At 34.1% G+C, this 22,233-nt stretch overlaps 5 protein-coding genes across 14 annotated transcripts in view; 2 read left to right on the forward strand and 3 right to left on the reverse strand.

Moving 5' to 3' along the window:
• Positions 1-4,895, forward strand: part of Jupiter (microtubule-associated protein Jupiter) — a 57,530-nt gene extending 52,635 nt beyond the window's left edge. For all 6 annotated transcript variants that reach the window (XM_011645829.2, XM_011645830.3, XM_089081469.1 and 3 more), the window contains one exon: positions 2,092-4,895. In XM_011645829.2, the coding sequence (XP_011644131.2) occupies positions 2,092-2,279 (188 nt within the window). In that variant the 3' untranslated portion in view covers positions 2,280-4,895. The remainder of the gene's footprint in view (positions 1-2,091) is intronic.
• On the reverse strand, positions 293-11,368 carry Msh6 (DNA mismatch repair protein Msh6). Its single transcript, XM_011645831.3, has 20 exons — positions 11,062-11,368; positions 10,485-10,646; positions 10,300-10,385; positions 10,154-10,222; positions 9,699-9,905; positions 9,489-9,623; positions 9,193-9,328; positions 8,757-9,037; positions 8,545-8,670; positions 8,374-8,458; positions 7,994-8,279; positions 7,746-7,901; positions 7,512-7,669; positions 7,356-7,444; positions 6,981-7,271; positions 6,663-6,878; positions 6,403-6,582; positions 6,135-6,312; positions 5,837-5,988; positions 293-5,761 (listed from the first exon to the last, which is right to left on the reverse strand). Exons 1-20 carry the CDS (start codon positions 11,180-11,182, stop codon positions 5,504-5,506), a joined length of 3,372 nt encoding a protein of 1,123 aa, XP_011644133.2. The 5' UTR covers positions 11,183-11,368; the 3' UTR covers positions 293-5,503.
• A 119-nt stretch (positions 11,369-11,487) lies between these two features.
• On the forward strand, positions 11,488-15,618 carry Sec15 (exocyst complex component Sec15). Of its 2 annotated transcripts, none has more exons than XM_089081462.1 (13): positions 11,488-11,849; positions 12,254-12,419; positions 12,549-12,835; positions 12,899-13,001; positions 13,087-13,326; positions 13,392-13,559; positions 13,633-13,704; positions 13,795-13,929; positions 14,019-14,389; positions 14,459-14,693; positions 14,767-14,908; positions 14,994-15,180; positions 15,268-15,618. In XM_089081462.1, the coding sequence occupies exons 1-13, from the start codon at positions 11,782-11,784 to the stop codon at positions 15,392-15,394; spliced, it is 2,301 nt and encodes a 766-aa protein (XP_088937588.1). In that variant the 5' UTR covers positions 11,488-11,781; the 3' UTR covers positions 15,395-15,618. The 2 variants fall into 2 exon arrangements, with proteins under 2 accessions (XP_088937588.1, XP_088937587.1); XM_089081461.1 differs by lacking the exon at positions 11,488-11,849 and adding an exon at positions 11,951-12,167.
• A 297-nt stretch (positions 15,619-15,915) lies between these two features.
• eIF4B (eukaryotic translation initiation factor 4B) lies at positions 15,916-19,776 on the reverse strand. 2 transcript variants are annotated; one of them, XM_011645835.3, is made up of 12 exons: positions 19,641-19,776; positions 19,275-19,403; positions 18,738-18,919; positions 18,369-18,476; positions 18,083-18,293; positions 17,736-17,984; positions 17,374-17,647; positions 17,118-17,163; positions 16,894-17,029; positions 16,707-16,806; positions 16,531-16,597; positions 15,916-16,459 (listed from the first exon to the last, which is right to left on the reverse strand). In XM_011645835.3, exons 1-12 carry the CDS (start codon positions 19,648-19,650, stop codon positions 16,391-16,393), a joined length of 1,581 nt encoding a protein of 526 aa, XP_011644137.2. In that variant the 5' UTR covers positions 19,651-19,776; the 3' UTR covers positions 15,916-16,390. The 2 variants fall into 2 exon arrangements, with proteins under 2 accessions (XP_011644137.2, XP_011644135.2); XM_011645833.3 differs by having other exon boundaries at positions 16,707-16,809.
• On the reverse strand, positions 19,640-22,135 carry LOC105431573 (nurim homolog). 3 transcript variants are annotated; one of them, XR_016140335.1, is made up of 4 exons: positions 21,632-22,135; positions 21,046-21,526; positions 20,023-20,232; positions 19,640-19,951 (listed from the first exon to the last, which is right to left on the reverse strand). XR_016140335.1 is itself a non-coding variant. In XM_089081472.1 (3 exons), exons 1-3 carry the CDS (start codon positions 21,768-21,770, stop codon positions 20,148-20,150), a joined length of 705 nt encoding a protein of 234 aa, XP_088937598.1. In that variant the 5' UTR covers positions 21,771-22,135; the 3' UTR covers positions 19,640-20,147. The 3 variants fall into 3 exon arrangements, 2 of the variants coding, with proteins under 2 accessions (XP_088937598.1, XP_011644134.1); XM_089081472.1 differs by having other exon boundaries at positions 19,640-20,232; XM_011645832.3 differs by lacking the exons at positions 19,640-19,951; positions 20,023-20,232 and adding an exon at positions 20,358-20,803.
• Between the last annotated feature and the right edge of the window lie 98 nt (positions 22,136-22,233).

A 22,233-nucleotide genomic window follows, 5' to 3' on the forward strand; every position in this document is an offset into this window, starting at 1 on the left:
GAGTACCTTGTTAAAAGATAATCATCTAATCAAGTCAATTTTCCGAACGCGAACATTCGAACGGAAGAAAATTAATTACTGAGAGAGTTCTGTTTTGGAGCGCGGAATATATAATTGAATACATCCGTTAATAAATTGTAAGTACAAGAGTATAAATACCTTGTTATCTCGTAGCACGTGAATCGTGCTAAAAAAAAACGTAATTACAAAAAGTAATAATTATACGCTCATAAATATTTATGCGAAGGGAATTTAAGCGCGTGTGTCAAATATTCGCGAATGTTTCGAGAGGTTTTGAGTCGCAATCTTGCGAGATTGAAATGAGAGCTCTCGTTACAACACGTTCACGATAGATAAAATTCTCTGGTTCGAGGAAACGTCTCTTCTCGCGCGGACGAGATCTCGAACGTAGCGAATTGTTTATCGAGCGGCATGGAATTACGAGCCTGGTGTACCGTTATACGTCTTCCGCGTTGTTTAATCGCGGTACGGTATTTAATACGGCAATAATATTCACCTTCGTTGTCGCTCGTTGCCGGGAAATGCATTTTTAGTCAACTATGTTGCTGTAAAAATTGCAGTTTACGGAGAGATATCGTGGCTATTTTTATTTCTCATATGATGTATTTCTCATTTGATGTGACATCAAATAATAAAGCAATTGACAATTTTTCGAACAATTGATAACTATTCTCGTTTTTTTTTTTTTTTTTTTTTTTTTTTTTTTTTTCAAGTTAAAATCGGTCAATAATATTTAACAAAAAAAAAGTAGTATTAATGGTTTCGTGCTTGCATAATTTGTGTTGCATAATTTGTGTGTCCCTCTCGTATTCATTTTTATGTTATAAATTCGACCCAATTCATTCGCATTGAAGACTCGCTTAACTCACTCAGAAAAATTTGATATGATTCAGACGTAAAATAATCGATGAGTGTCTTAAGCGAGCTTTTATTCATCACTTCGCATCTCGATATTCATGGGATGCTACGGTAAGTTCATGCAATCATGTTAGAGCGGAAATACATAAATAATATCATATATACCGTTGTGTTTTTTCGTAGCTTTATTACAGGTTTGTTAATCCGGTTCGCAGGCGATATGCGAATTTGTTATTCGATGGCTTTACGACTGATTGAACTGTGTGCTTAATTGCCTGTGAAATTAAACTATTTCTCTCTCTTTCTCTCTCTCTCTCTCCCCTTTTCCTCCCTAATTCCTCGAAATAAGCTCTCAACTGATCCGACAACTGTACCGATTGTGCATAATCGAACAAGTTAAGGAGTGATGTTCCGAGATGTAGTTGAGAAATACATCCCGTAGGGTTTAAACAGTAGCGTGTGAATGTGACGGCATGTGACGTGAGTTTCAATTTTGAATTTTGGAATCTACCAATGTTTTCTGTCAGACGCGTAGGAACGACGGAATCAATTAATAAGTTATGTAACTAATCTCTCTTGCTGATTTCCTTCCACAAGATTCGGTTCCGAGAGGGAAATCGACTTTAACTGGCTACGTTGAAAGTTCCTACGCTCTGAATCATTTGCATGCCAGACATTTGCGTGTTTAACGACGTAGAAATGAGACGTAATTTGCATACCTCTCAATTTTTCATACATTAGATATATATTTGTCTTTACAAATAGAAAAATCTTTAACATGTATTGCCCAAGAGCATAGCACGGTTATTTAAAATTGATTACATATATAAGTGCTATTCTCTACAAAACGTAGTGCAATTAATTCTTTACAAAAATTCGAAGAATTTTGATTCATTATTGCTCAATAGCATAGTATGAGCATTATTGCGCAATAGCATAGTATGAGCACAAACGTATAATTTTTATTTAAAAATAATATGTCAATTTTTAGATCTTCTAAAAAAGACACAAAGAGACAACCGAAGTTAATAGTTGCGTCATACTTAGTTAATACTTAGTTCTCGATCGCTCAGTCGTTGAGCGAGAAGTTCGCGATACTAAAAAAAAAAAAAGGTACTGAAATAATCCAGACGTTAGAATCAGCCATCAGGCTTCATCCAATTCGATTAACGAGAGACGAGAGACTAACGAGAGAAAAAATAATTTCTGCAGATGGCAACCCGGTAACTGGAATCGGCTACGCGTCCGAGGCACAGAAGAACGGACCGGTGATGCAGAACGGAACCGCCAGCTCGAATTCCAGCAGCGGCGAGAAGTCGAGCGATACGTCGCCTGCGACGGCAAAGCCGCCGGCACGCACCCGCGTCCCACCCGGTGGCTATTCATCCGGACTCTGGTAAAAGAGCGACGTCGCCAGATCGGAGATTGTCCCATCCTCTTTCCGGGAAAGGACATCCCGATTCAATTCTTTCGGCCCTGTACTCTTAATCCATTAAAGCCCGCCTTAAGATCCACCTAGAGCCTTCTAATCATCGTCGTCACCGTAGAACGTTCCAGAAGCGGAAGTCTATTTTGTCAATGTACATCTGCAACGACGGACATAATACCTTTTCTATGATTTTTTTTTTTTTTAGATAAGCGCGCGAGCAAAGAGACGCAAGATAATAAAATCGTGGGCTTTGATGGATTAACACATTCATTCTCTTTCGCTTTGTACTAATTCAAGAAAATACATAAAAAGTAAGAAGAAACGTGATCTTTAGATATCTTGATTCTTGAATGATAGATAACTCTTTCGGCCTTAAGAGGGAACAATAGTTATTGTATTAAAATTGATTTAGTATGTGATACATTTTATTGATAATCAATCACTTCTTTCAAACAAAGACATTTAGCGCAGCGATGTTCGATATTTATTGGCAGGGCCGAAAGGGTTAATGAAAAGGCCGGCGAAAGTAACAATAAAATCGTGAATCCCCGAAATGTTTGCAACACGGAAACGAGCAAAATGTTGCGTTTGATTAGCAAATCGACCATGTGTTTAAATTTATTTTAGATTAGAAAAAATTTTCTGAGATGTTCCTATTTCAATTACATAACGCAGGAATATTGTTTCTTATAAAATTAGTTATCAAAAGCAATAATATCGAACAATAAAACGATAGAAATGTTTCCAAATATTTTAACTTCTATTGATTTCGTCGTTACGTTGAAAACGTGCGCGAATGCGCACAAGGGTGAACCGAGTTCCCAAGTTCCTTGAGCGTAAATTACCGGTCCTTCAATTAGCAACTCCAGCACAGGTTTTATCGCGTAACTGTATAGAGATAGTTAAAGCGATCATCGCGCGTAAAACGTACTTCTTTGTGCTTGGAATACCGTGCTGGTCGGTAAACGATTCGCAAGTCGTAAATCACTTCTCTAGGAAGCGCGATTTCCTATCGGCAACGGTTTACATATAATGAGTCACGTGAATAAGCGGGGAAGAGCAAATAACTCTTGATGGAAGTAAAAAACACTTGTTTTAAAATAAAAGTGTAAGAAAATATCTGAAATATGTAAAGTGCGTAAGGCTTCAATTCAGTTTAGGAATCTAAAGAAGACAAGAAGTACGCTCTGAGGTATTTAACTTGTATCTTGAAACTCTTGTTGATAAGTTGCTTTTTTGCCGTATTAATAATCTAATTGTAGAACTTGAATATTAAAACTATTGTCTACAATATTTTATAACATTCAACTCAGTCCATCATTGGCGTTATCTGTTAATTTAGATGTTCTGATATTTTTTATATCTTCTTAAATGTTTAATAGCATTTTGACAAATAACGAAAGCATCGTTTGTTTGCGTATTCATGCGGTCCATGATTCAAATTTCTCGTCACCATCGAGTCCGTGAGCGTGGTGTTCTGCTCGTTTCCAGTGTTGCGTGTCAATCCGTTTAATTGGGAAAATTACGCATCCACGAGAATTCGCTCCCACCTCGAGGTGAAGGGCAAAGATATGTATATTCACGTATTCATATACAGAGTACCAAGATTGTAGGACCGCGATTACTATATACAATATGGCGTTGATCAGGAGCGAGAAATAAAATCGTAGCACCAATCAATCCTGCCACGCGTCGAAAAAGAATTGAAAGAAAGAAAAAAAAAAGCAGAACAGCACACAATAAATGGGATAATTAACACTTTGAACGGTGCAACCGTTTGATTCGTGGTACTGTTAAAAATATATGGGAAATGAAGAATTCAAGTCGCGAACGACACGAGAGGAATGGACTGAAAAGTATAGCAGCGTGTTTGACAATGAAATTGCGAAATGAAGACCTCGGAACTGTACATTAGAAGTAGGCATGTGTTATTTCGAGAAATAAATATGTACCATGTATAATCCATTAAAACCAAGTTTCAAGTGCTTTCTTAATCTCTCCGTGCCTTCTCAATCGTATGATTTATCGTTGCGCGAACGATTAAAGAAAAACCGTGCTCCGTTTTTGCTCGCGAGAGATTGCCTTCGGTGATGTTTTGATGATGAAATGAATGGAAAGGATGCGACGGTGTATGCCACACTGTTCGGTAATGTGGAATTTGTCGCGTCACCGTCGGAGGTTCTTCGAAAGTCAAAAACGAAGAATTGTCGTTTGATACTCTTGATTCATCCGCTATTATTATTTATCTATTTATCGGTATTGTATACTCTTTATCTTCTTTTCAACGGGCAACGACACCTTTCGTGCCCGAAGAGTTGAGAAACGACGATTTATTTCTCACTCGTCGTGCACTCCGTCTGCCGTTGCCTCGCTTCTCTTTACTTATGATAGCAGCGCGTAATCGAATGTATTTATTTCGTAGCAAAGAGTCGTGCACATGTATTATCATTTTTTTCTTTCTCCACGTAAGAATTTTTACGCGGTCGTTTGGTGTGAGTAAACATTGTTTGTAACACAATGCATTCGTATTCGTCATAAGTAATCTTTTTATATTCTGGCAATGATTAATAAAATTTTGTAAGCAAGACGCCTCGTCTCGTTCCTTCCCAAAATAGCCGTAAAGAATTTAAGTACGCTTAACTATTTTAAATCTTCTTATTCTTTGTCTAGGATTAGATCCTGTTATTCAACTCACTTCACATATGCCTATGGTACGCTTGTAGATGGTGGTGCACAGGCATATGGGACCTATTTTTTAACTACAACATACATTCCTAATAACTTTTATTATGAAAATAGATCAATATAAAAAAACATATAACGCAATAATTATAAATACATATTAAGTGAGAATCACCAATATGTAATAAACATAATACAAAAAAAACTTTGCGAAAATAGAAATAATTACAGTTTTGTTTTTGTATGACAATGAATAATGAATGAAGCTATGTTAAATTTCTATATGACTAATTCTATACGAACAACTACTATTACTTACTATTTTTACATATTAAAAATGTGATAATTAAAGCGCAACACGCATAAGTAAATAATATCCTTTTTATCTCTAAACAGGTAATTTATCGGTTAATATTTTATCAAATCATAAAATTTTTTTCCATTCTTTTTCTGAATAGTTTCTTTAAAATAATTTTACGAGCATTTAAATGTAACGCAATTATACTTAATGTATTAAATGGTAGCAATAAGACTTCTCATTCCAGCACCATTAGCTTTGCAAAGAGCATTGAATATGTGTTTGTGATTAGTTTCTTGCTCCATTCTCTTAGCTATTTCATGCGCTTTCTTTGTGATTATAGATGGTACGCCTGCTAATCGAGCGGCATTGAATCCGTAAGATTTCGGGCAAGCTCCTTCACTGAGCTTATACAAAAATGTTACAGTCTCTTGCGAAACTTCCTCTTCCTCTTCTGTCTCTACCATACATGCCTGAAAATTAAAAATAATAGATACTTTATATTATCTTTTGAAAAAAAATTAATTTTAAATTTGTCAATTTCTCACCATATGGGCTAACGTAACTTCTTTATTGGTTTTGTAATCTTCGACCAAAGAATGGTAATGCGTCGAGAACAATGTACGACACTTTAGCTTGGTCAGTGCATCGACAACCGCAGCCGCTATTGCTGTACCATCGTAAGTTGATGTGCCACGTCCTACGATAAGAAAATATCTTTTATCAAATATATTTTATAGCGGAATAAAGGGAGCAATAATCGATAGCGAAAAAGTTATGACAAACGACAAAAAATTCTTATTCTGAAAATATTAATGGCATACATATTTCTTCCCTAATTCTCACCTAATTCATCAAGCAGAACAAGCGAATAGGGCGTAGCGTGTTGCAGTATTGCGGCGGTTTCACTTAGTTCGACCAGGAACGTGCTCTGACCAGCCAGAATATCGTCATTTGCACCCAGTCGCGTGAAAATACGGTCTACTAGCGTTATGCAACACGAGCTGGCTGGAACATAGCTGCCCTGATTACGCAAGGAGATTAAATTCATATTTTATCGATGTAATTATCGATTATTAGTTCCACTTGCATATATTTTTCTTGTGAGACTTACTATCTGCGCCATGATCGTGATCAGGCCCACTTGACGCATTAGAGTTGATTTGCCTCCCATGTTTGGTCCCGTCAGAATCATGAAAGAGGCGGTGTCATCAGTTGCCAACAGAGTGTCATTCGGTATAAAGTTGTCAGATGTGATGCAAGGGTGCTTTCCGTCTTGTATTTTGATGAATATCTGTAAAAGTAATATTTATTATCTTTATCTTCTGACAAATTATTAATCTGCGGTCTCTGTTACCCTAACGATACCGTTACCTCACCGTCCGACCCGTCATGTATCTCTGGCATACACATATCGCTATTTCGTGCGTAATCCGCGAGAGAAATAAGAACGTCCATCGTGGCCAATTTGTGAACGGCCGCATGCCACATGTCGTACTTTTCGCTGAACTGCGCAAATATTCGCCTATTAAGATCCTTTAACACTTTATCTCTGTGCTCTTCTGCACTCATTTGCCTCGCCAAAAGTTCCTGCACCAATTAAGATTAATGTTCTTTTACTATTTTTTAAATATTTTTATAAAGAGTATCAATAAGATCTTCTGTAATTAAAAATATAAAGTTCATCCATACCTTTGCCTCGGCAGTATAATAGCGTTTGAAGCCTTTTCTTTGTGATTGTAGTTCGTATCCGGGACCGACTTTCTTGATTTGCGAATCGGGAATCTCAATCTGATAACGTTTCCTATCCGTTCCGAAGAAAGTTATTTTTACACCAAAATGCTGCTTTTGTTTTTCAAGATATTTGTCTAGATTTTTTTTGTTCTCTGCGAGTTCGGTTAAAACCGAATCATATTCAGCATCAACCCCCTTTTTCGGAACAATGCAACCTTGCTTCTTGGCATCTTCGTGATCAAACGCGGTCTGAAATTGTATATAATGCCATAGATATGTCAAGTAAAAAGAAAAATGAACAATTAGAAGAATTGTTCAAAATGGAGGCATTACCTTAAAGTAATCCAATGTTTCTCTTAAATGAGGAAAATCGCCCTCCGGTTCGTATCGGACACAACGTGTTATCAAGTTACTTTTGAAATCTGTAAGATATAAGTATTAGACAGTGCAAAATTTGTTAATTTAAAAAAAAAAGTAAAACAAGCATACCATCAAACAACTCGACAAATTTTAACACCTCTTCGAATTTGGCGAGTGTCGTAGTGAAATCCACGATTACTCTCTTCGAATATGTCGGGCCTTCGAACATTATGGCTCTACCATCAGGATGATTTTTCATTCTTGCTGCATTTCCCTGAGCATGTATTCTATGAAAGAAAAAAAAAAGATATATATACATGGAAATTTCCAAGGCGGAGTTAATTGTCTCTAATTTCAACTTACTTGCTCAGCAACCTTTCGAGATCCGGTAAAGTTGACAAAATTGCGCGAGCTGATTGCATTACATCCATACGATCCACTAATTCTTGTATAGCTTCCTGGCGTTCTATAATAACAGTTTTGCGGCAAGACGGCCTGCAGATCCATTCACGTAGTAATCTAATAAAAATAATTTACATTCCTTGACGTATAGAACCATGTAGCATAATAATTATAGAAAAAGAAGTATTCACATAAAATTCGAGGTTTACCTTTTGCCGAATGCGGTACAACAACGATCTAATGCATTGGTGAGCGAACCCTCACCGAAGATCCTTAGATTTTTTATCGTAACGGCATCTATTACCATGGTGTTTGCGTAATTAAGACCTGCGCGATTGCTCGCGGCTGAAAAATCCGGCGGAATATAGGTATTAAAGCAACCTTGCGCTAATAATTGCTGTTCGAGTAGAAACTCCTTCAGCAAATATACACATCCTCCGAGCGCGTGTATCGCTAATTCCTTATTATCGGCTGGCGTTAAACCCAAGCTGTCTCCTGCACAATAAAAATGATTCATATTATGAATTATTCGTAACATCATAAATACGTAAAACAAAGAGAAAAAGTATATTTAATTATAATTAATTACCTTCGTTAAGATACGATTTCAAACCTTCAGGCCATGCAAAATTGGAATCTTTTTCTGTTTTGAAGTAACCTCCTTCGTGAAGTTTCTAAAAAAAAAAAAGACAGGTATTTAATAGATGCGAATAATTGTTTATATACATATTTTTATATATCATGATTATCTATTACTCACTTTTAATACAGTTGTAGCAGACCAGAATTGTGTCTCGCGCTGTAGTGATTCTTTTAACGCTACTGGTAAAGTATTATTTATAAGCTGCAAAGTTTTTTGCGATAGGTTACCGCGCTCGTGTATTATCTGAAAACCGAAACAAAAATAAGCATTTGTAAGAGATATTTATCAAGATATGCAACGTTATCAAGATTAACATGTATATCACATACGTGAACCGGTGGATGGTGAGCCAGTAGAGTTAACAGTCTCGAATTGCAGCGATCATCGATGAATTGACCAAGATAAAATTCACCTATCGTTGTATCTACAAAACATACGCCATAGGAGCTGATCGATGAACTAAGATCATTTTTTTCAACCAGAGATAACAAATAATTGGAGTTTGGTGTAGACGCCTCCACGTCCAACGGAGTATATACTCTTGTGCCTTTGGTACTGACTTGACAAATTTCACGCTTTACGACTTTATCAAACTTTGTCGCTTTAATCACTGCAAATAAAAAGAACCAATATGGTTATAATTTACACACACCACACCACACCACACCACACCACACTACACACACACACACACACACACACACACACACACACACATCTGCTCCTACATGAAACAAAATATAAAATTTCTACGTAATTTCATACTTTTATTACAACGCGCTGACATCATTTCCGGATTCTCCGTTTGCTCCACTCGTGCGACTTTGTATCCCCTCTCTATAAGACTTGCCGAGTAACGACCATATCCGATTTCAGGAAATCCAGAATGCGCGAATTCACCCTGTAATAATTAATGTTATATAACAGGATTTAATTTTGGTATTTTTTTGTACATCTAATGAATGTGCTTTAATAGTGTAGAAAGATAAAAATATATAACATATTTACATCTTTCTATATTTAAAAGGATACCATTAATGCACGTCATCATACAAACTTACTCGCATGTACGTGAGGCTGAGTTCATTGACACCGATAACTGCGTCCATGTGATACAATTCATAGAATTTACCGACTTTGAAAAAAAGCACACAGTCAAAATGCTTGCTTTTTAATTCCCACCATTGTCTCATCGCCTAAACAAATTTTAAACTGTAACTAAGTTGATGTTGATATATGGGAAAATATTTAACAATAGGAGCTTGTCTTACAGGAGTTTGATTATTTAAGAATTCGATGGGTACATAGACTGTCCTGGAATCATAATCTGGATCCTTCGGTGTTCTCCTGTATATGTCCTTGATCTTATCTGGCTGTAGAAAGTCCAATTTCAAGTGAGGCCAAGTGGGCGTGACAGCAAATCCATTACTTACAGCTTGATTTTGAACTTGCGTAAGTTGTTTAGTATCTTTTTTATTCTAAAAAATAGAAAATACACTAATCTCCTTCCATGGCAATACTCATTCAAAAAGTGTTTGTATCATAAGGAAATAAGCTGGTGATAGCAGATAATAATAGTAATAATAATAATTATTAATAATAATTTTCCTTAATAAATAAAAAAAACTTATTCTTAGTAATAATAGAATTGATTATAGTTCTCAGTCAGTATTCTTTATAAAAATAAAGAAATATAAGGACATTTTGTAGTCAATTATGCACTCACTGTTTTCGTATCATGAGAATGTTTTACTTGTCTTGACTTGGATCTAGACACGATTTTTTTCCTTTTTTTCTAAAAAGACATATTAAATACAATTTTTTTTACGAAAATATTATTGTTTATCACAGCTTGAAATATATTGCTCTTACCTCTGGTGTTTCCTCCTCTGTTCCTGTCGAAGGTTCGTGTTCCGTGTCCCCTTCAGAAACTGACTCAGAATCCTCAGATTCAGAACCTGTAATATAAAATATTATACATGTATTATTTTTCCTAAGTTGTTTGCTTAATTTAACATTGTTATAATTCAAGATTATTATTTATGGCGTTGATAAACCTGGCTTGAATTCATCTCCGGAATCTTCCCCAGATTCTTCATCAGGAATAATCAGGCGCCGTCTTTTAATCTTAACAGGTTCTTCTTTTTCTTCAACATCATCTTTATATAATCTCTTCCTATCATCTGTGTTTTTATTTTCTTTTCCATTTTTGACAATTTCTATATATAAATACAGTGTAATTGAATATTTAACTTAATCAAAAAGCAATATTGTTGACAAATTAAATCACAAATAAAGTATAACAGAGTATATAATCCAAACTTATATATGACATAAATATAACTCTTTTAATATATTTATTATGTATCAAATTACAAATAAAATAAACTTTATGTCTACGTTGCAATAATAATACGTAATCATCATTAAATAATCAAGCTAATTTGATAATAGTAATTAACATCATGTGTGGATATTACAATTCCACAAATCATTATTTTGTATATACAATGTCATTAATTTGGAAAACAACGTCGCGTATGAGACCATGATTTATTTTATCCTCATATGCATTGTTCGATGCGATCGATAGTATACTTTCATGCAAAAAAATGATCCTTTCTCGAGCCGAACCTTTGTTCTTTTGTTTCCTCTTAGGAGTCACCGATTTCTCTCTCTCCTCCTTCGGTGTCTCCGGCTTCTTGACAGTTTTTGGGGATGTGAAATAATTAAGTATCGTGTTCACTTTCGGCATCTTTAGCTTCCATACGATCGATCGGAATTGATATTAGAAGATGTCATTCGCCGAAGTTGCGGCAAGAAAGAATCCAACATGTGATGCAAACCTGTGCAAAAACGGACGCGTCAAAAGCCCGGCAAAAGCAAAGTGTCTTCCGGGATTTTCCGAAACGTATCGCGATTCGTCCATTGGCAGTGCTGGCAAATGCATAACCCAAATTTCCCTAGCTCCCGTCGCCGCAAGCGTAGAGAGTAGATGCTATAAAAAGAAAACTAAAATAGCCACTCTTGTATTTATTTTTTCTACGGATCGCGATATTAGAGGGCGCTACCGCACGGCTTTTTTTTAAGCATAGTAAAAATTGATGAAGACGTCGATCATCCTGTCAGTGATTTAAATTGTAGAAAAACAGCATTTATGAAAACACTATAATATCACGCTGGAATAACATGACAGATTTATCGGTACTAAAACTAATGAGAAAATAAAAAACTCGTGACTTAATAAAGAGCTTTAATGAGAATAAAGCTCCGCGATCGGAAAGGTGAGATTGCTGGACGGAAACGAGAGTCAAACGAGAGTCAAACTTGGCTAGATCCTCGAACTCGGAGAGGATGCAGCGGTACGACATCCTGATCCAGGAAATCGAGGGTATCGACGACTACTTAGGCCCAACATTCCGGTAAGTGGAGTTAATAGTACGGCAACGGAATCTTCAGATTGAAGTACGCGCTCCCAATCAAAATCCACCCCCTTCATGTGGTTGCGATTTACTTGCATATGCGCACTCGCTCGAGGGGGTGATTTCGAAAGGGGTTGACGTTCTAGACATGCTCATTAAGTAGCTCATAGTCCGGGCGAATTTCTAATGCGATTGCGGCGTATCGACAATGTCAATTAATCTGTCGCAGAATCTGCTCTCATCCATGGTACCCAAGCACGAATATTTGCTTTATGAGATAGAATCGACCGATGCTAATAGCATAGGTCTTGTTTTTAGGTATATTTTTGGGGATACAAAGAATGTCGCAAGGCTCTATATTTAATTAGGAGGACGATTGTTATCATGTTTGATTTATGTTGCAGAGCGATTTATGATGGTCATGAGCATCAAAAGTTTATGGAAAAGCTTGATGATCGCATCAAAGCGCATGACAAGGATATCGAAAGGATGTGCAATCATCACTATCAGGGATTCATCGATTCTATTCGAGAGCTTTTGCAAGTTCGCTCACAGGCGCAACAGTTGAATGTTAGTGTTGTTGCACTGTCAGTCAGTTGCACTGATCAGAGAATCATTGACAATGATGTTTGATTCTTTTATGTAAAAACATTGTTTTTTAAGATATTCTATAATACTTCATTCAATTTCATCATGCAGGTGGAGATTCTGGAGCTCGACAAGTGCATCACTGCTACGTCTACTAAAGTGATTGAGAAAGGTGAAGAACTTGTAAAGGCTCGCAAAGTTGAGAGTAACATGGCTGCTGCTGTAGACAGTCTCACAATGTGCCTTCCTGTCTTAGCTGCATATGCAAAATTACAGAAACAATTAAAAGATAAACGTTATTATCCAGCCTTGAAAACTCTGGAGCAATTGGAACATCATGATTTGCCAAAAGTTACAAATTATAGATTTTCCTCTCAAATCACACAACAAATTCCACAGTAAGTTAGAAGAGTCCTTTTTAACATGACAACGATATAATTATATCATTTTCCTTACTTTAGATTACGTGAAAATATAAAGGATGCATCCATGTCTGATTTACGAGATTTTCTAGAAAATATTAGAAAGCATTCACCAAAGATCGGGGAAGTTGCGATGAGGCATGTGAGTATTTTTAATACATATTTGTCTGTATAAATGTATTATCTATATATAATTTATCGACTTTGACAACTTTTTTTTAAATCAGACTGCTGAACAATTAGCAACTGAGGCGGAAATCATAGGAAGAAAGAAAAAGAAATCTTACATGAATCAGTCAAATGAGACTGAGGAAGAACTGAGTGCTCAAGATTTAATGGATTTTAGTCCTGTGTATCGATGTATGCATATCTATACTGTGCTTCGGGAAGGAGAAACTTTTAAAACGTACTACAGACAACAAAGAAAACAACAAGCTAGACTAGTTTTACAGCCGCCTATCAATATGGTACATTTACACATTGAGTATTACTTATTTGTGTGTATGTATTTTAGAAATGTTTTTATTTTTAGCATGAGAGTATAGTCGGATATCAAACTTATTTACACGGTATTATTGGTTTCTTCGTGGTAGAAAATCATATACTAAATACAGGTAACGGATTAGCTACTCACGCATATTTGGATGAGCTTTGGACCATGGCGTTATCCACCATAGTGAATGCTTTACGTACACACTCGGTGAATTATTATATACATTGCCTATTAATTTCATGTCGTTATAATTATAACACAAGAGAATTAATTTTTTTAGGCATATTGCACAGACGCTACACTTATACTAAAAATAAAAAATCTAATTATGTTATTCAATACTACTTTAAGAGTAAGTAACAAGGTGCATTCATTTTCCATTTTGTATGTGCATGCATAATCCAAATTAGATCTAATTTTTTTTGTCTAATATTTATAACAGGATTATGGTTATTCTGTGGAACAGTTATGGGATTTGTTACAAGAAATTAGAGTTCATTACAATGAAGTATTGATGCAACATTGGGTTCAAGTATTCAGGGATATTTTGGATGAAGATAGCTTCTTGCCAATTCAGGTAATTTATATTTATGCGGAAAAATTAATTCTTGTTGCTTCTGCTAAATTATTATTATTATTTATTTATTCGATTATTATATATTCCAGGTTACGACGCAAGCAGAATATGATGAAATTTTGAATCTATTTCCTTATCATGACGAGGAATTGCAAAAAGCTGAATTTCCTAAAAAATTTCCATTTTCAGACATGGTACCGAAGGTGTATCAGCAAGTAAAAGAGTTTATCTATGCTTGTTTAAAATTCTCAGAGGATTTGAATTTTACGCAAACGGAGATTGATGAAATGATATGCAAGTCAACAAATCTTTTATTAACAAGAACTTTCAGCGGATGCTTATCATCATTATTTCGCAAGCCGTCTTTAGCACTTTTGCAAGTGGTACAAATCATAATAAACACGGGATATTTAGAAAAATCTACAAAATATTTAGAAGAATTTGTGACAAATATTACTGGGTAAAAATCTGATATATCATGTCATACTCTTTCGTCTATAAGCTATTAAATAAGTCCAAATTTTTATAGTACACCACATCAAGGGCAATTAAGCTGCATGGGTGTGGAATCCACTATGTTTCGAGTCGCGCGAGATGATGCTGAAAAGCAGATTTGCGATAAGCTGAAAAACAAACTGGATGAATTTTTAGAGTTGGAAAATTATGACTGGAACTTAGCGGAACCTCAAGGACATGCTTCAGGATTCATTACGGATCTCATTGCGTTTTTGCAAAGCACCTTCACGTGCTTCACTAATTTACCGGTAAATATTGTGTAATATAATGCAGCTATAAATATACTTTGTAGAATATGATAATTAATAATTAATATTTTAGGATGAAGTAGCTCAAGTAGCATGCAAATCCGCATGTTCTCACATTGCTAAAGCCATTTTAGGCATATTAATAAGTGAAGATGTAAAACAGATATCCATGGGTGCATTGCAACAAGTTAATTTAGATACGATACAGTGCGAACGTAAGTTTTTAAATTTTATTAAATATATACATTATTACATATACATTATTAAAGATATAGAAATTCAAATCAATATAACTTGTAGAATTTGCTGCTTCGGAGCCAGTTGTTGGTCTACCAGAAGGAACTTTATTGCAATACTTTTCGCAATTACGACAATTACTAGACTTATTTATGAGTTGGGATTGGCCTACTTATTTTCACGATTATGGACATGATTCTAGCAAATATAATTTAGTAACTCCGAATATGGCTGTGCTTCTTCTGGAAAAGTATGTATTTTATATATATATATATATATATATATATATATTATTTATCTTATTTTATTAAAAAATTTTATTGACACATTTTTTTAGATTGAAAGAGTCTGATAAGAAAACGGTATTCTCTGTATTAAAAAAAAGTGAAAGAGACAAGAAGAAACTACTTGATACTGTATTAAAACAATTACGTCAGTTGGCACAAACTACCCAACAGCAATAAGAGTTAAAAGCAATATATGTATAATATACATATGTAAATATATAGATATTAATTTTTTTATATAAATATCGCGAGAATGTGATTCTTGATAATGAATATTTATTATGAAAATTGTAGTATTGTTTCATATAGTTATTTTTCATGTATAACAATCATGTATTAAAGAACTCGTATATAAAAAATGAAAAAATATGAGCTGACATATGGTTTCACGAAAATATCAATTAAGTTATAGTCGATAAATTCGATTCCAATTGTCATTCCATATATATCTTTATTTATAAGATGCTGATAAGAAATCAAAAAATTGAAAATTGTGAATAAATAAAAAAAATTAATAACTCATTTCGGGAATTTGCATATTTTTTCATATGCAAATATTTTCTTATCGATCTCATCAATTTCTATTTATTTTCAATATATATAAATATAAATGCTTACATTACAAATGCATTATAGAGATATACAAGGAAAAATATAGAGAAATATAATATAGGGAAAAATTGAAATACAATGCAATATTTGTGTTCCCATATACTTATTATTTTAATTTCCTTCTATATTGGCATTGTTATATTACATGTAAACGAGTCACATATTGTACAATTACTGTACAGCAGATTAAGTATGATGTATAAAGTTCCAATTGCTACACCTCCATATACAGTGTAATTATTTTTGAAATCAATTACAAAAAGTTTGATGCAATCATTCATTCGATTTACGAGAAATTTGCGACATTTGCCGAAATTTTTCGTATCAAGGTGTAAAGTAAATATATAAGTTGGTATATAGAAATAGAGTTATATTAAGAGGATATTAAAATAGAGATTAAATACAAATCAACAATAATTCCAGTAGAGTAATGCCAAGAATGCCTGGCTTACGACGAATCCATGCAATAATAGAAGTAAAACAAATTATATTAATAATACGTAAATTGTGTGTTGGATGTGGCACAATTTAGTGTATGATTCAAATTGCAATCAATTAAGACTATTCATCAATATTGTCGGGATCCACATCATCAGGTAGCATGGAATATTTGTTGGAAGCTACAAAATTCTTAAAAAAAAAAAGAGAGAACTTTAACATACCATTCATTAATATAATATTGCATAATTAATTTTACTCACCGGAGCTTGTTCATCTTTAGCCTTCGGCATTCTACTGATTTCATCTTTCTCTCTATCTTTGCGATCCCTGCAAACAACAATAAGCAAAATTAAGTAAATACAAATCTCAGATAAGTATCGTTATATAATAAAAAAATATTATCTATATATTATCTATATGTATTTTCATCTGTTACCTTTCTGCACGAGTATCTTTCTCAATGGATTTTTGAGATCCTTTAGATATTAGTGGCCCAGGACGGGAAGCTGGTGATGTTTTGGATCCACTTTGCTCTTCTACTTTAGAAATATATGTCATATTTATCGGTGCCAAGTGAATAAACATAAATTTTGTAAGAGTTTCTAAAAGTGAAAAAGATTTACCAGAACGAGTGGGAGTTGGTAAAGATCGTGGTGCGGATCTCTCAAGCCGAGCACCTCTATCTTCCTCTGATCGCCAAGCCGGCCGCCCCCTCTCTTTCTCTTTGTCCTTATCCCTGTCTTTGTCATCACGTCCTTCCTGCATATAAAAATTATTTAAGCCATGCCTTTTTATAGTTATGAATGCATTCTATAACATGTGCAATCCTTGTATTTGAAATACTTACACCATTGCGTCGACCCCAAGTGCCGTCTTTACGTTCTCTATTGTCCCTGAAAGGAAAATAGAACATTAGAATTGCTAATAGAAAAGCTAATGTAATAATTTTGCATGAATTTATGGAAAACATGATGATTTTTAACATAAAATAATGATAATTCAATTATATAAAATTTGCGAGATTCCAATCAAAAATAATGAAGCGATATAATTCGAGTTAATAATTGAATGATTTCGAATTATATTCTGTGTATTATACATACGCCTCCTCTCGAGATCGTGATTCTGCGTAAGACTTGGCGAGACGCTCTTCTATCTCTCGTTCACGGGCAGTGGTATCTACAGGTTTTGCAGCACCAAAAATATTAGCCGCTGCCACAGGCGTAGCAGCTGGCGCTCGTTGAGTTGATTCCGAATTTGTCGTTGATTTCGATTCCGTCGTACTTTCCTTAGCTACCGAATCTTCCGCAACTACGATAGGCTCCACGGGTTTCGTGCGAGGTTGCAATTGCAGTTTCGGTCTTTGTCGTGGCTCAGCTAAATCATAATTGAAAATAAAGATACTTATTGATTGGATTAGATATATAACGTCTTTTATGTATCTAATGAATAATCGTACACTTACGTTTCGCATCTTGATCTTGCCGGCGATCGCGATTCCAATCAGAATCACGATCATAATTACGACGTGGCCCGAAACTACTGCTCCTGTCTCCGTCTCTGTCTCTGCTTCTCCCTCTATCACTGTAACGATTCCAGTCCCTGTCTCCATCTCTGCTGTCGTCTCTGAAGCCGCCTCTTTCTTTAAACGATGATCCCTTATCGTTGCTATCTCTCTCACGCCATGCACCTGGTTTGTTATCATAATCATGTCCTGTTCGATGAAAAAAAATGTTTTATTATAAATGATTTTCTTAAAATTTCTATTCTAGTTTTTATTTTTATTTGAAAATTTAGATAAAGCATACATACTTTCTCTATCATCTCGTCGATCTTTATCGTACCGACTACGATAGGAATCTCCATCCAGCAAATCTTCGCGCGGTCCGCTTCTCCAGTCACCAGATGTGCGTTCAGGATCATCATAAGTGTCTCTACGACTATCCCTGCCCATCCTACCACCACGACGATCATCGTTACTGCTATTCGAGACTTCAATTCTTACTCGTCTCGTCTTAATAGTCTGTGGAAAAAAAATATTGTTTTCACTAACTCCAATTTTCGTTACCAATAAATATTATTATATATATCTCCTTACTGTATTTGTCATAGAAAGAGCATCAATTAGACTCTGACGATCTTCGAATTCGACGTAACCATAACCCTTAATTTTATTTGCGTCTTTTGGCAAACGCATATTTGAAATCTGTGTACAGAAAATATGTGCATATGTAAAATATGTGCAATTGTTTTGTGTGAGATAAAAAAAATAAATTTTTATATTCAATTTTATATGCATTTGTACATAAATAAAATTAAAAACAGCAATATCCTTTGTTGTAATTGTCTTTAATCTTTTAAAATCTATATAATCCTAATATATAATCCTAATATATAATCCTAATTATTGAAAAATCTATCGCATATAAATAAATAACAAAAATAAATATTTGTAAAAATAACAAACCTTCATCTCCGCAAAAAAATCTGCTAGATCTGTTTCATCTACGTCATAAGGTAGATTACTTATGTAAGCTACATAAGGGGGATTTGTAGGGATGTTTTCTTCATCAATCCCTGGTCCTCGTGCAGCTCTTGGAGCAGTCGGCAGAATAACTGGATCTTTGCTGCTCCTTGATGAATATCCTTCTATAAAATGAATAATCAATAAAAAATTAAGGTAATAAGAAAATATACATTTTTACACTACTACTGTGATTAATATAAATTTATTATCATAAAGATTTATAGTAAAGTATATTGCTCTTTGTTGGAATATAATTTGTAGAACACAATAAAATAATTTTGTATGTATTTTTTATTCTACATAAAATTAACTCCATAAAATTAATTATAACTTAATTTATATGCAAGTACATTATGCTTAAAAAAGAAGCATAAAAAACCTAGTTGCACTTTTTTTTTATATAAAAACATAATCAACTAATGACAACCGATCATCAATGTCAAATTAGAACAAAGATAAAAAGTTCTTTCGACTTACCATGATCATCTTCTACGTCGTCGGCCCAATTAGATGATTTCAGCGGTATATTAGGAGTCTGACCATTTCCCTCGGCCAAGAACGACCACAGGTCGACAGTCACCCCCTTCTTCTTCTTGTTTTTCTTGCCTGCAAAAAAAAAATATACGGACGCATTGTCAAAACGAGGTATTGTCGTGCCCTGTGTCGAAGCGCGCCTCACAGCTTGTGCAATAGCGAAAGCATGGTGACCACGTCGCGTGGAGTTTGGTTAGGTGCGAACGTGCACGACGAGAACGGCGATACGGACGATGCCTCGGGGTCTTTCTGAGCTCCGAGAAAATCATACTCCATCACAACTCACCGTCACATCGACCAAAAACATACCTGAAGACATGATAATAGTCGAGGAATCCACAGAAGTACGTGCTAGGCCGTGTCTACGTGAACCGCACGACCACCCTCGCAAAATCTGTGAAAGCACGAACCAACTTCGCGCAAGACATTCGTATTTGCGACACGTCGGCAGATGCTCGCGACATGTAGCGCTATCTTTCGGTTGGACACTCGACCAGAGAGTCCATTTTTACTCTCTAAAAATCCTTCCTAAAGCCTTGTACTCACAATGCTAGAGATAGATTTTCCTCATTCGAGATCTCGAATGAGGAAAATATTGATTAACCATATGGATTAATTAACTGAAATAACAACTGCGATTAGTTTTCTCTCCGTCTGAAATTTCGGAGAATCAATGGCTATTTCGACTAACCGATCAATATGATTTCTCTGTCGGATTTTTCTTCTATCCGCGATTTCGAATTAATTTCTAATATTATGGACACAAGGTTTTAATATCAGATTTTTTTATAGGAACATTCGTTTAATCATGATTTATCACAGCGATCGATTCACGACAATCGATATTTGGAAGATATATTTAAAAATCATTGAAAGTATCAGCAAATCTGTATTTATTAGGCTACAAATTTTTATATATTAGATCAATTTATTAAATTTTATCAATAACATATAACGCAATTTTTTATACATTAATATCATAATAAATTTCAATGTCAGGAGAAAATAATTTTATCAACAAAGAGATTGCATTATCTAAAATTCCAAGAAACATATAGAATATATTATATATTAATCATATTTATACATGAAAATCTAAAAATCAATATAAAAAAAGAAATATATCACATACATACATTTTTAATTATACTTATAATTAATATGTATATAATACAATGTTAATCTGAAAATTTTTATGAAATTTATATAAATCTCTTATTATATATAAAAATTCTTAATATTCATTAATGTGTTAATGGTTGTTAATAAATAAAATGCAAAATAAACAAGAATCAAGAAAGAAATCTTAAAGACAATTTGAAAAATCAAAAGATGAAAAAAAAAATAATCAAGATAATTCTATTTGCTTCTGTCTGAAATATCTCTTATGATAATTATAATCCTCGAAATCTATTGTCCATCTCAATGCCATGTATATTGTCAATATAGTAGCCAATAATACCCGATCTACACTATAAAAACAAGATAATATTCATTAAGTTAAAATTACTAATTTTCACATTTTATTATACTTGAAAACCATTATATATTATTCAGAAAATATTAAATTTCCTTTTATTTCTAATTTCTAATTATAGTAAAAATATATGTCTTACGAGAGGTTTGAAATTGTTTAATATGAATATAAAATTATATTATTTAGTGATTTATTATCTTTTTTAAAAGAAATGATCATAATTGTGTAAAATCTTACCTCATGATAGGATAAATCCATAAAATGGTAAGAAATCCAATAAAACTAGGATGTCTCATATGCTTCATATATCTGCGAAACTCATTAGATTTTGTATCTAATAGACCACTTCTTTCAGATACTTTATACCATATCTGCTTGAGTCCACAGAGTTCAGGAATATCAATCATAATACATCCACTATAAATAATACTCCAAGCAAATACATGAAAACCAGAAAATAACATCCAGACTGCCTCATTAGAAGTTTCAAACTTCCAGATTGTCACAGCTGGAGTATGTTGCCATTTACTGATCAAGAAATGAAGACTTGCAGAGCTGCAGGCATTGTAAATACTTCTGCTAAGATATTCAATCTGTAATCTGCAGAAGATATGTTTAAAGAATTCATTGGCCATGATTGAATGTTGAAAGACAAAAATCTTGATGAGTAACATATCTATTAAAAGAGACCATAAAATAGATTCGCCTGCATTGTCACCTGAAAATAATGGAGTTTATTTCTATAGATATATTTGTTTTTATTTACAATAAAATTAATAAGATTATCACATTATTATTTGTTCGTTGTCATTTAAGAGTATACCTGATGCTGTATGCAGATTTTCGTTATCACCATGATTCGATAAGAAATAAGTTAGATAGCATAAAATGTAACAAGTATACACAAAACTGCAGATACCTACGACCACGCTCAATATATTTGATATTTTTGAGATATACATGATATAAATGAGATAACTGCATAAAAATTGACGTATTTTTATACTTCAATGTAATATTTCGTCACTTTGGAAAAGTGTACATTTCACATAAACATGATATTTGCTTCCAAATAAGAATCCTCTACTCTCTACAGAAATATCGCTAATTTGTGCGATTGTATGTACTAGCATAAAAAATGCAAGGCTTTGCGCATACAGCGGCAACAATTACAAATCGAATTCATAGGTCGAATAATTTCAATTCTCTTTATTTTGATTCGTCAAATTTCAATCTTCAGTTTGCAATTTTTAATCTCCAAATCATAATCTGTTGCCCATTTCCGACAATGTATATCAATCTTTAATCTCGATTATTTTAATTTACTTTTTTCCTTAAAAAAAAGAAAGTTAAAAGTTAAATCAAGTAAAACTATAATCTATATTGATAGAAACGGACATAATGTTGATCTGAGTACAGGTGCAA

The sequence above is a fragment of the Pogonomyrmex barbatus genome, unplaced genomic scaffold, assembly GCF_055798465.1.
Source record: "Pogonomyrmex barbatus isolate J1 unplaced genomic scaffold, ASM5579846v1 scaffold5, whole genome shotgun sequence".
In the NCBI taxonomy this organism is placed as follows: Eukaryota; Metazoa; Arthropoda; class Insecta; order Hymenoptera; family Formicidae; genus Pogonomyrmex; species Pogonomyrmex barbatus.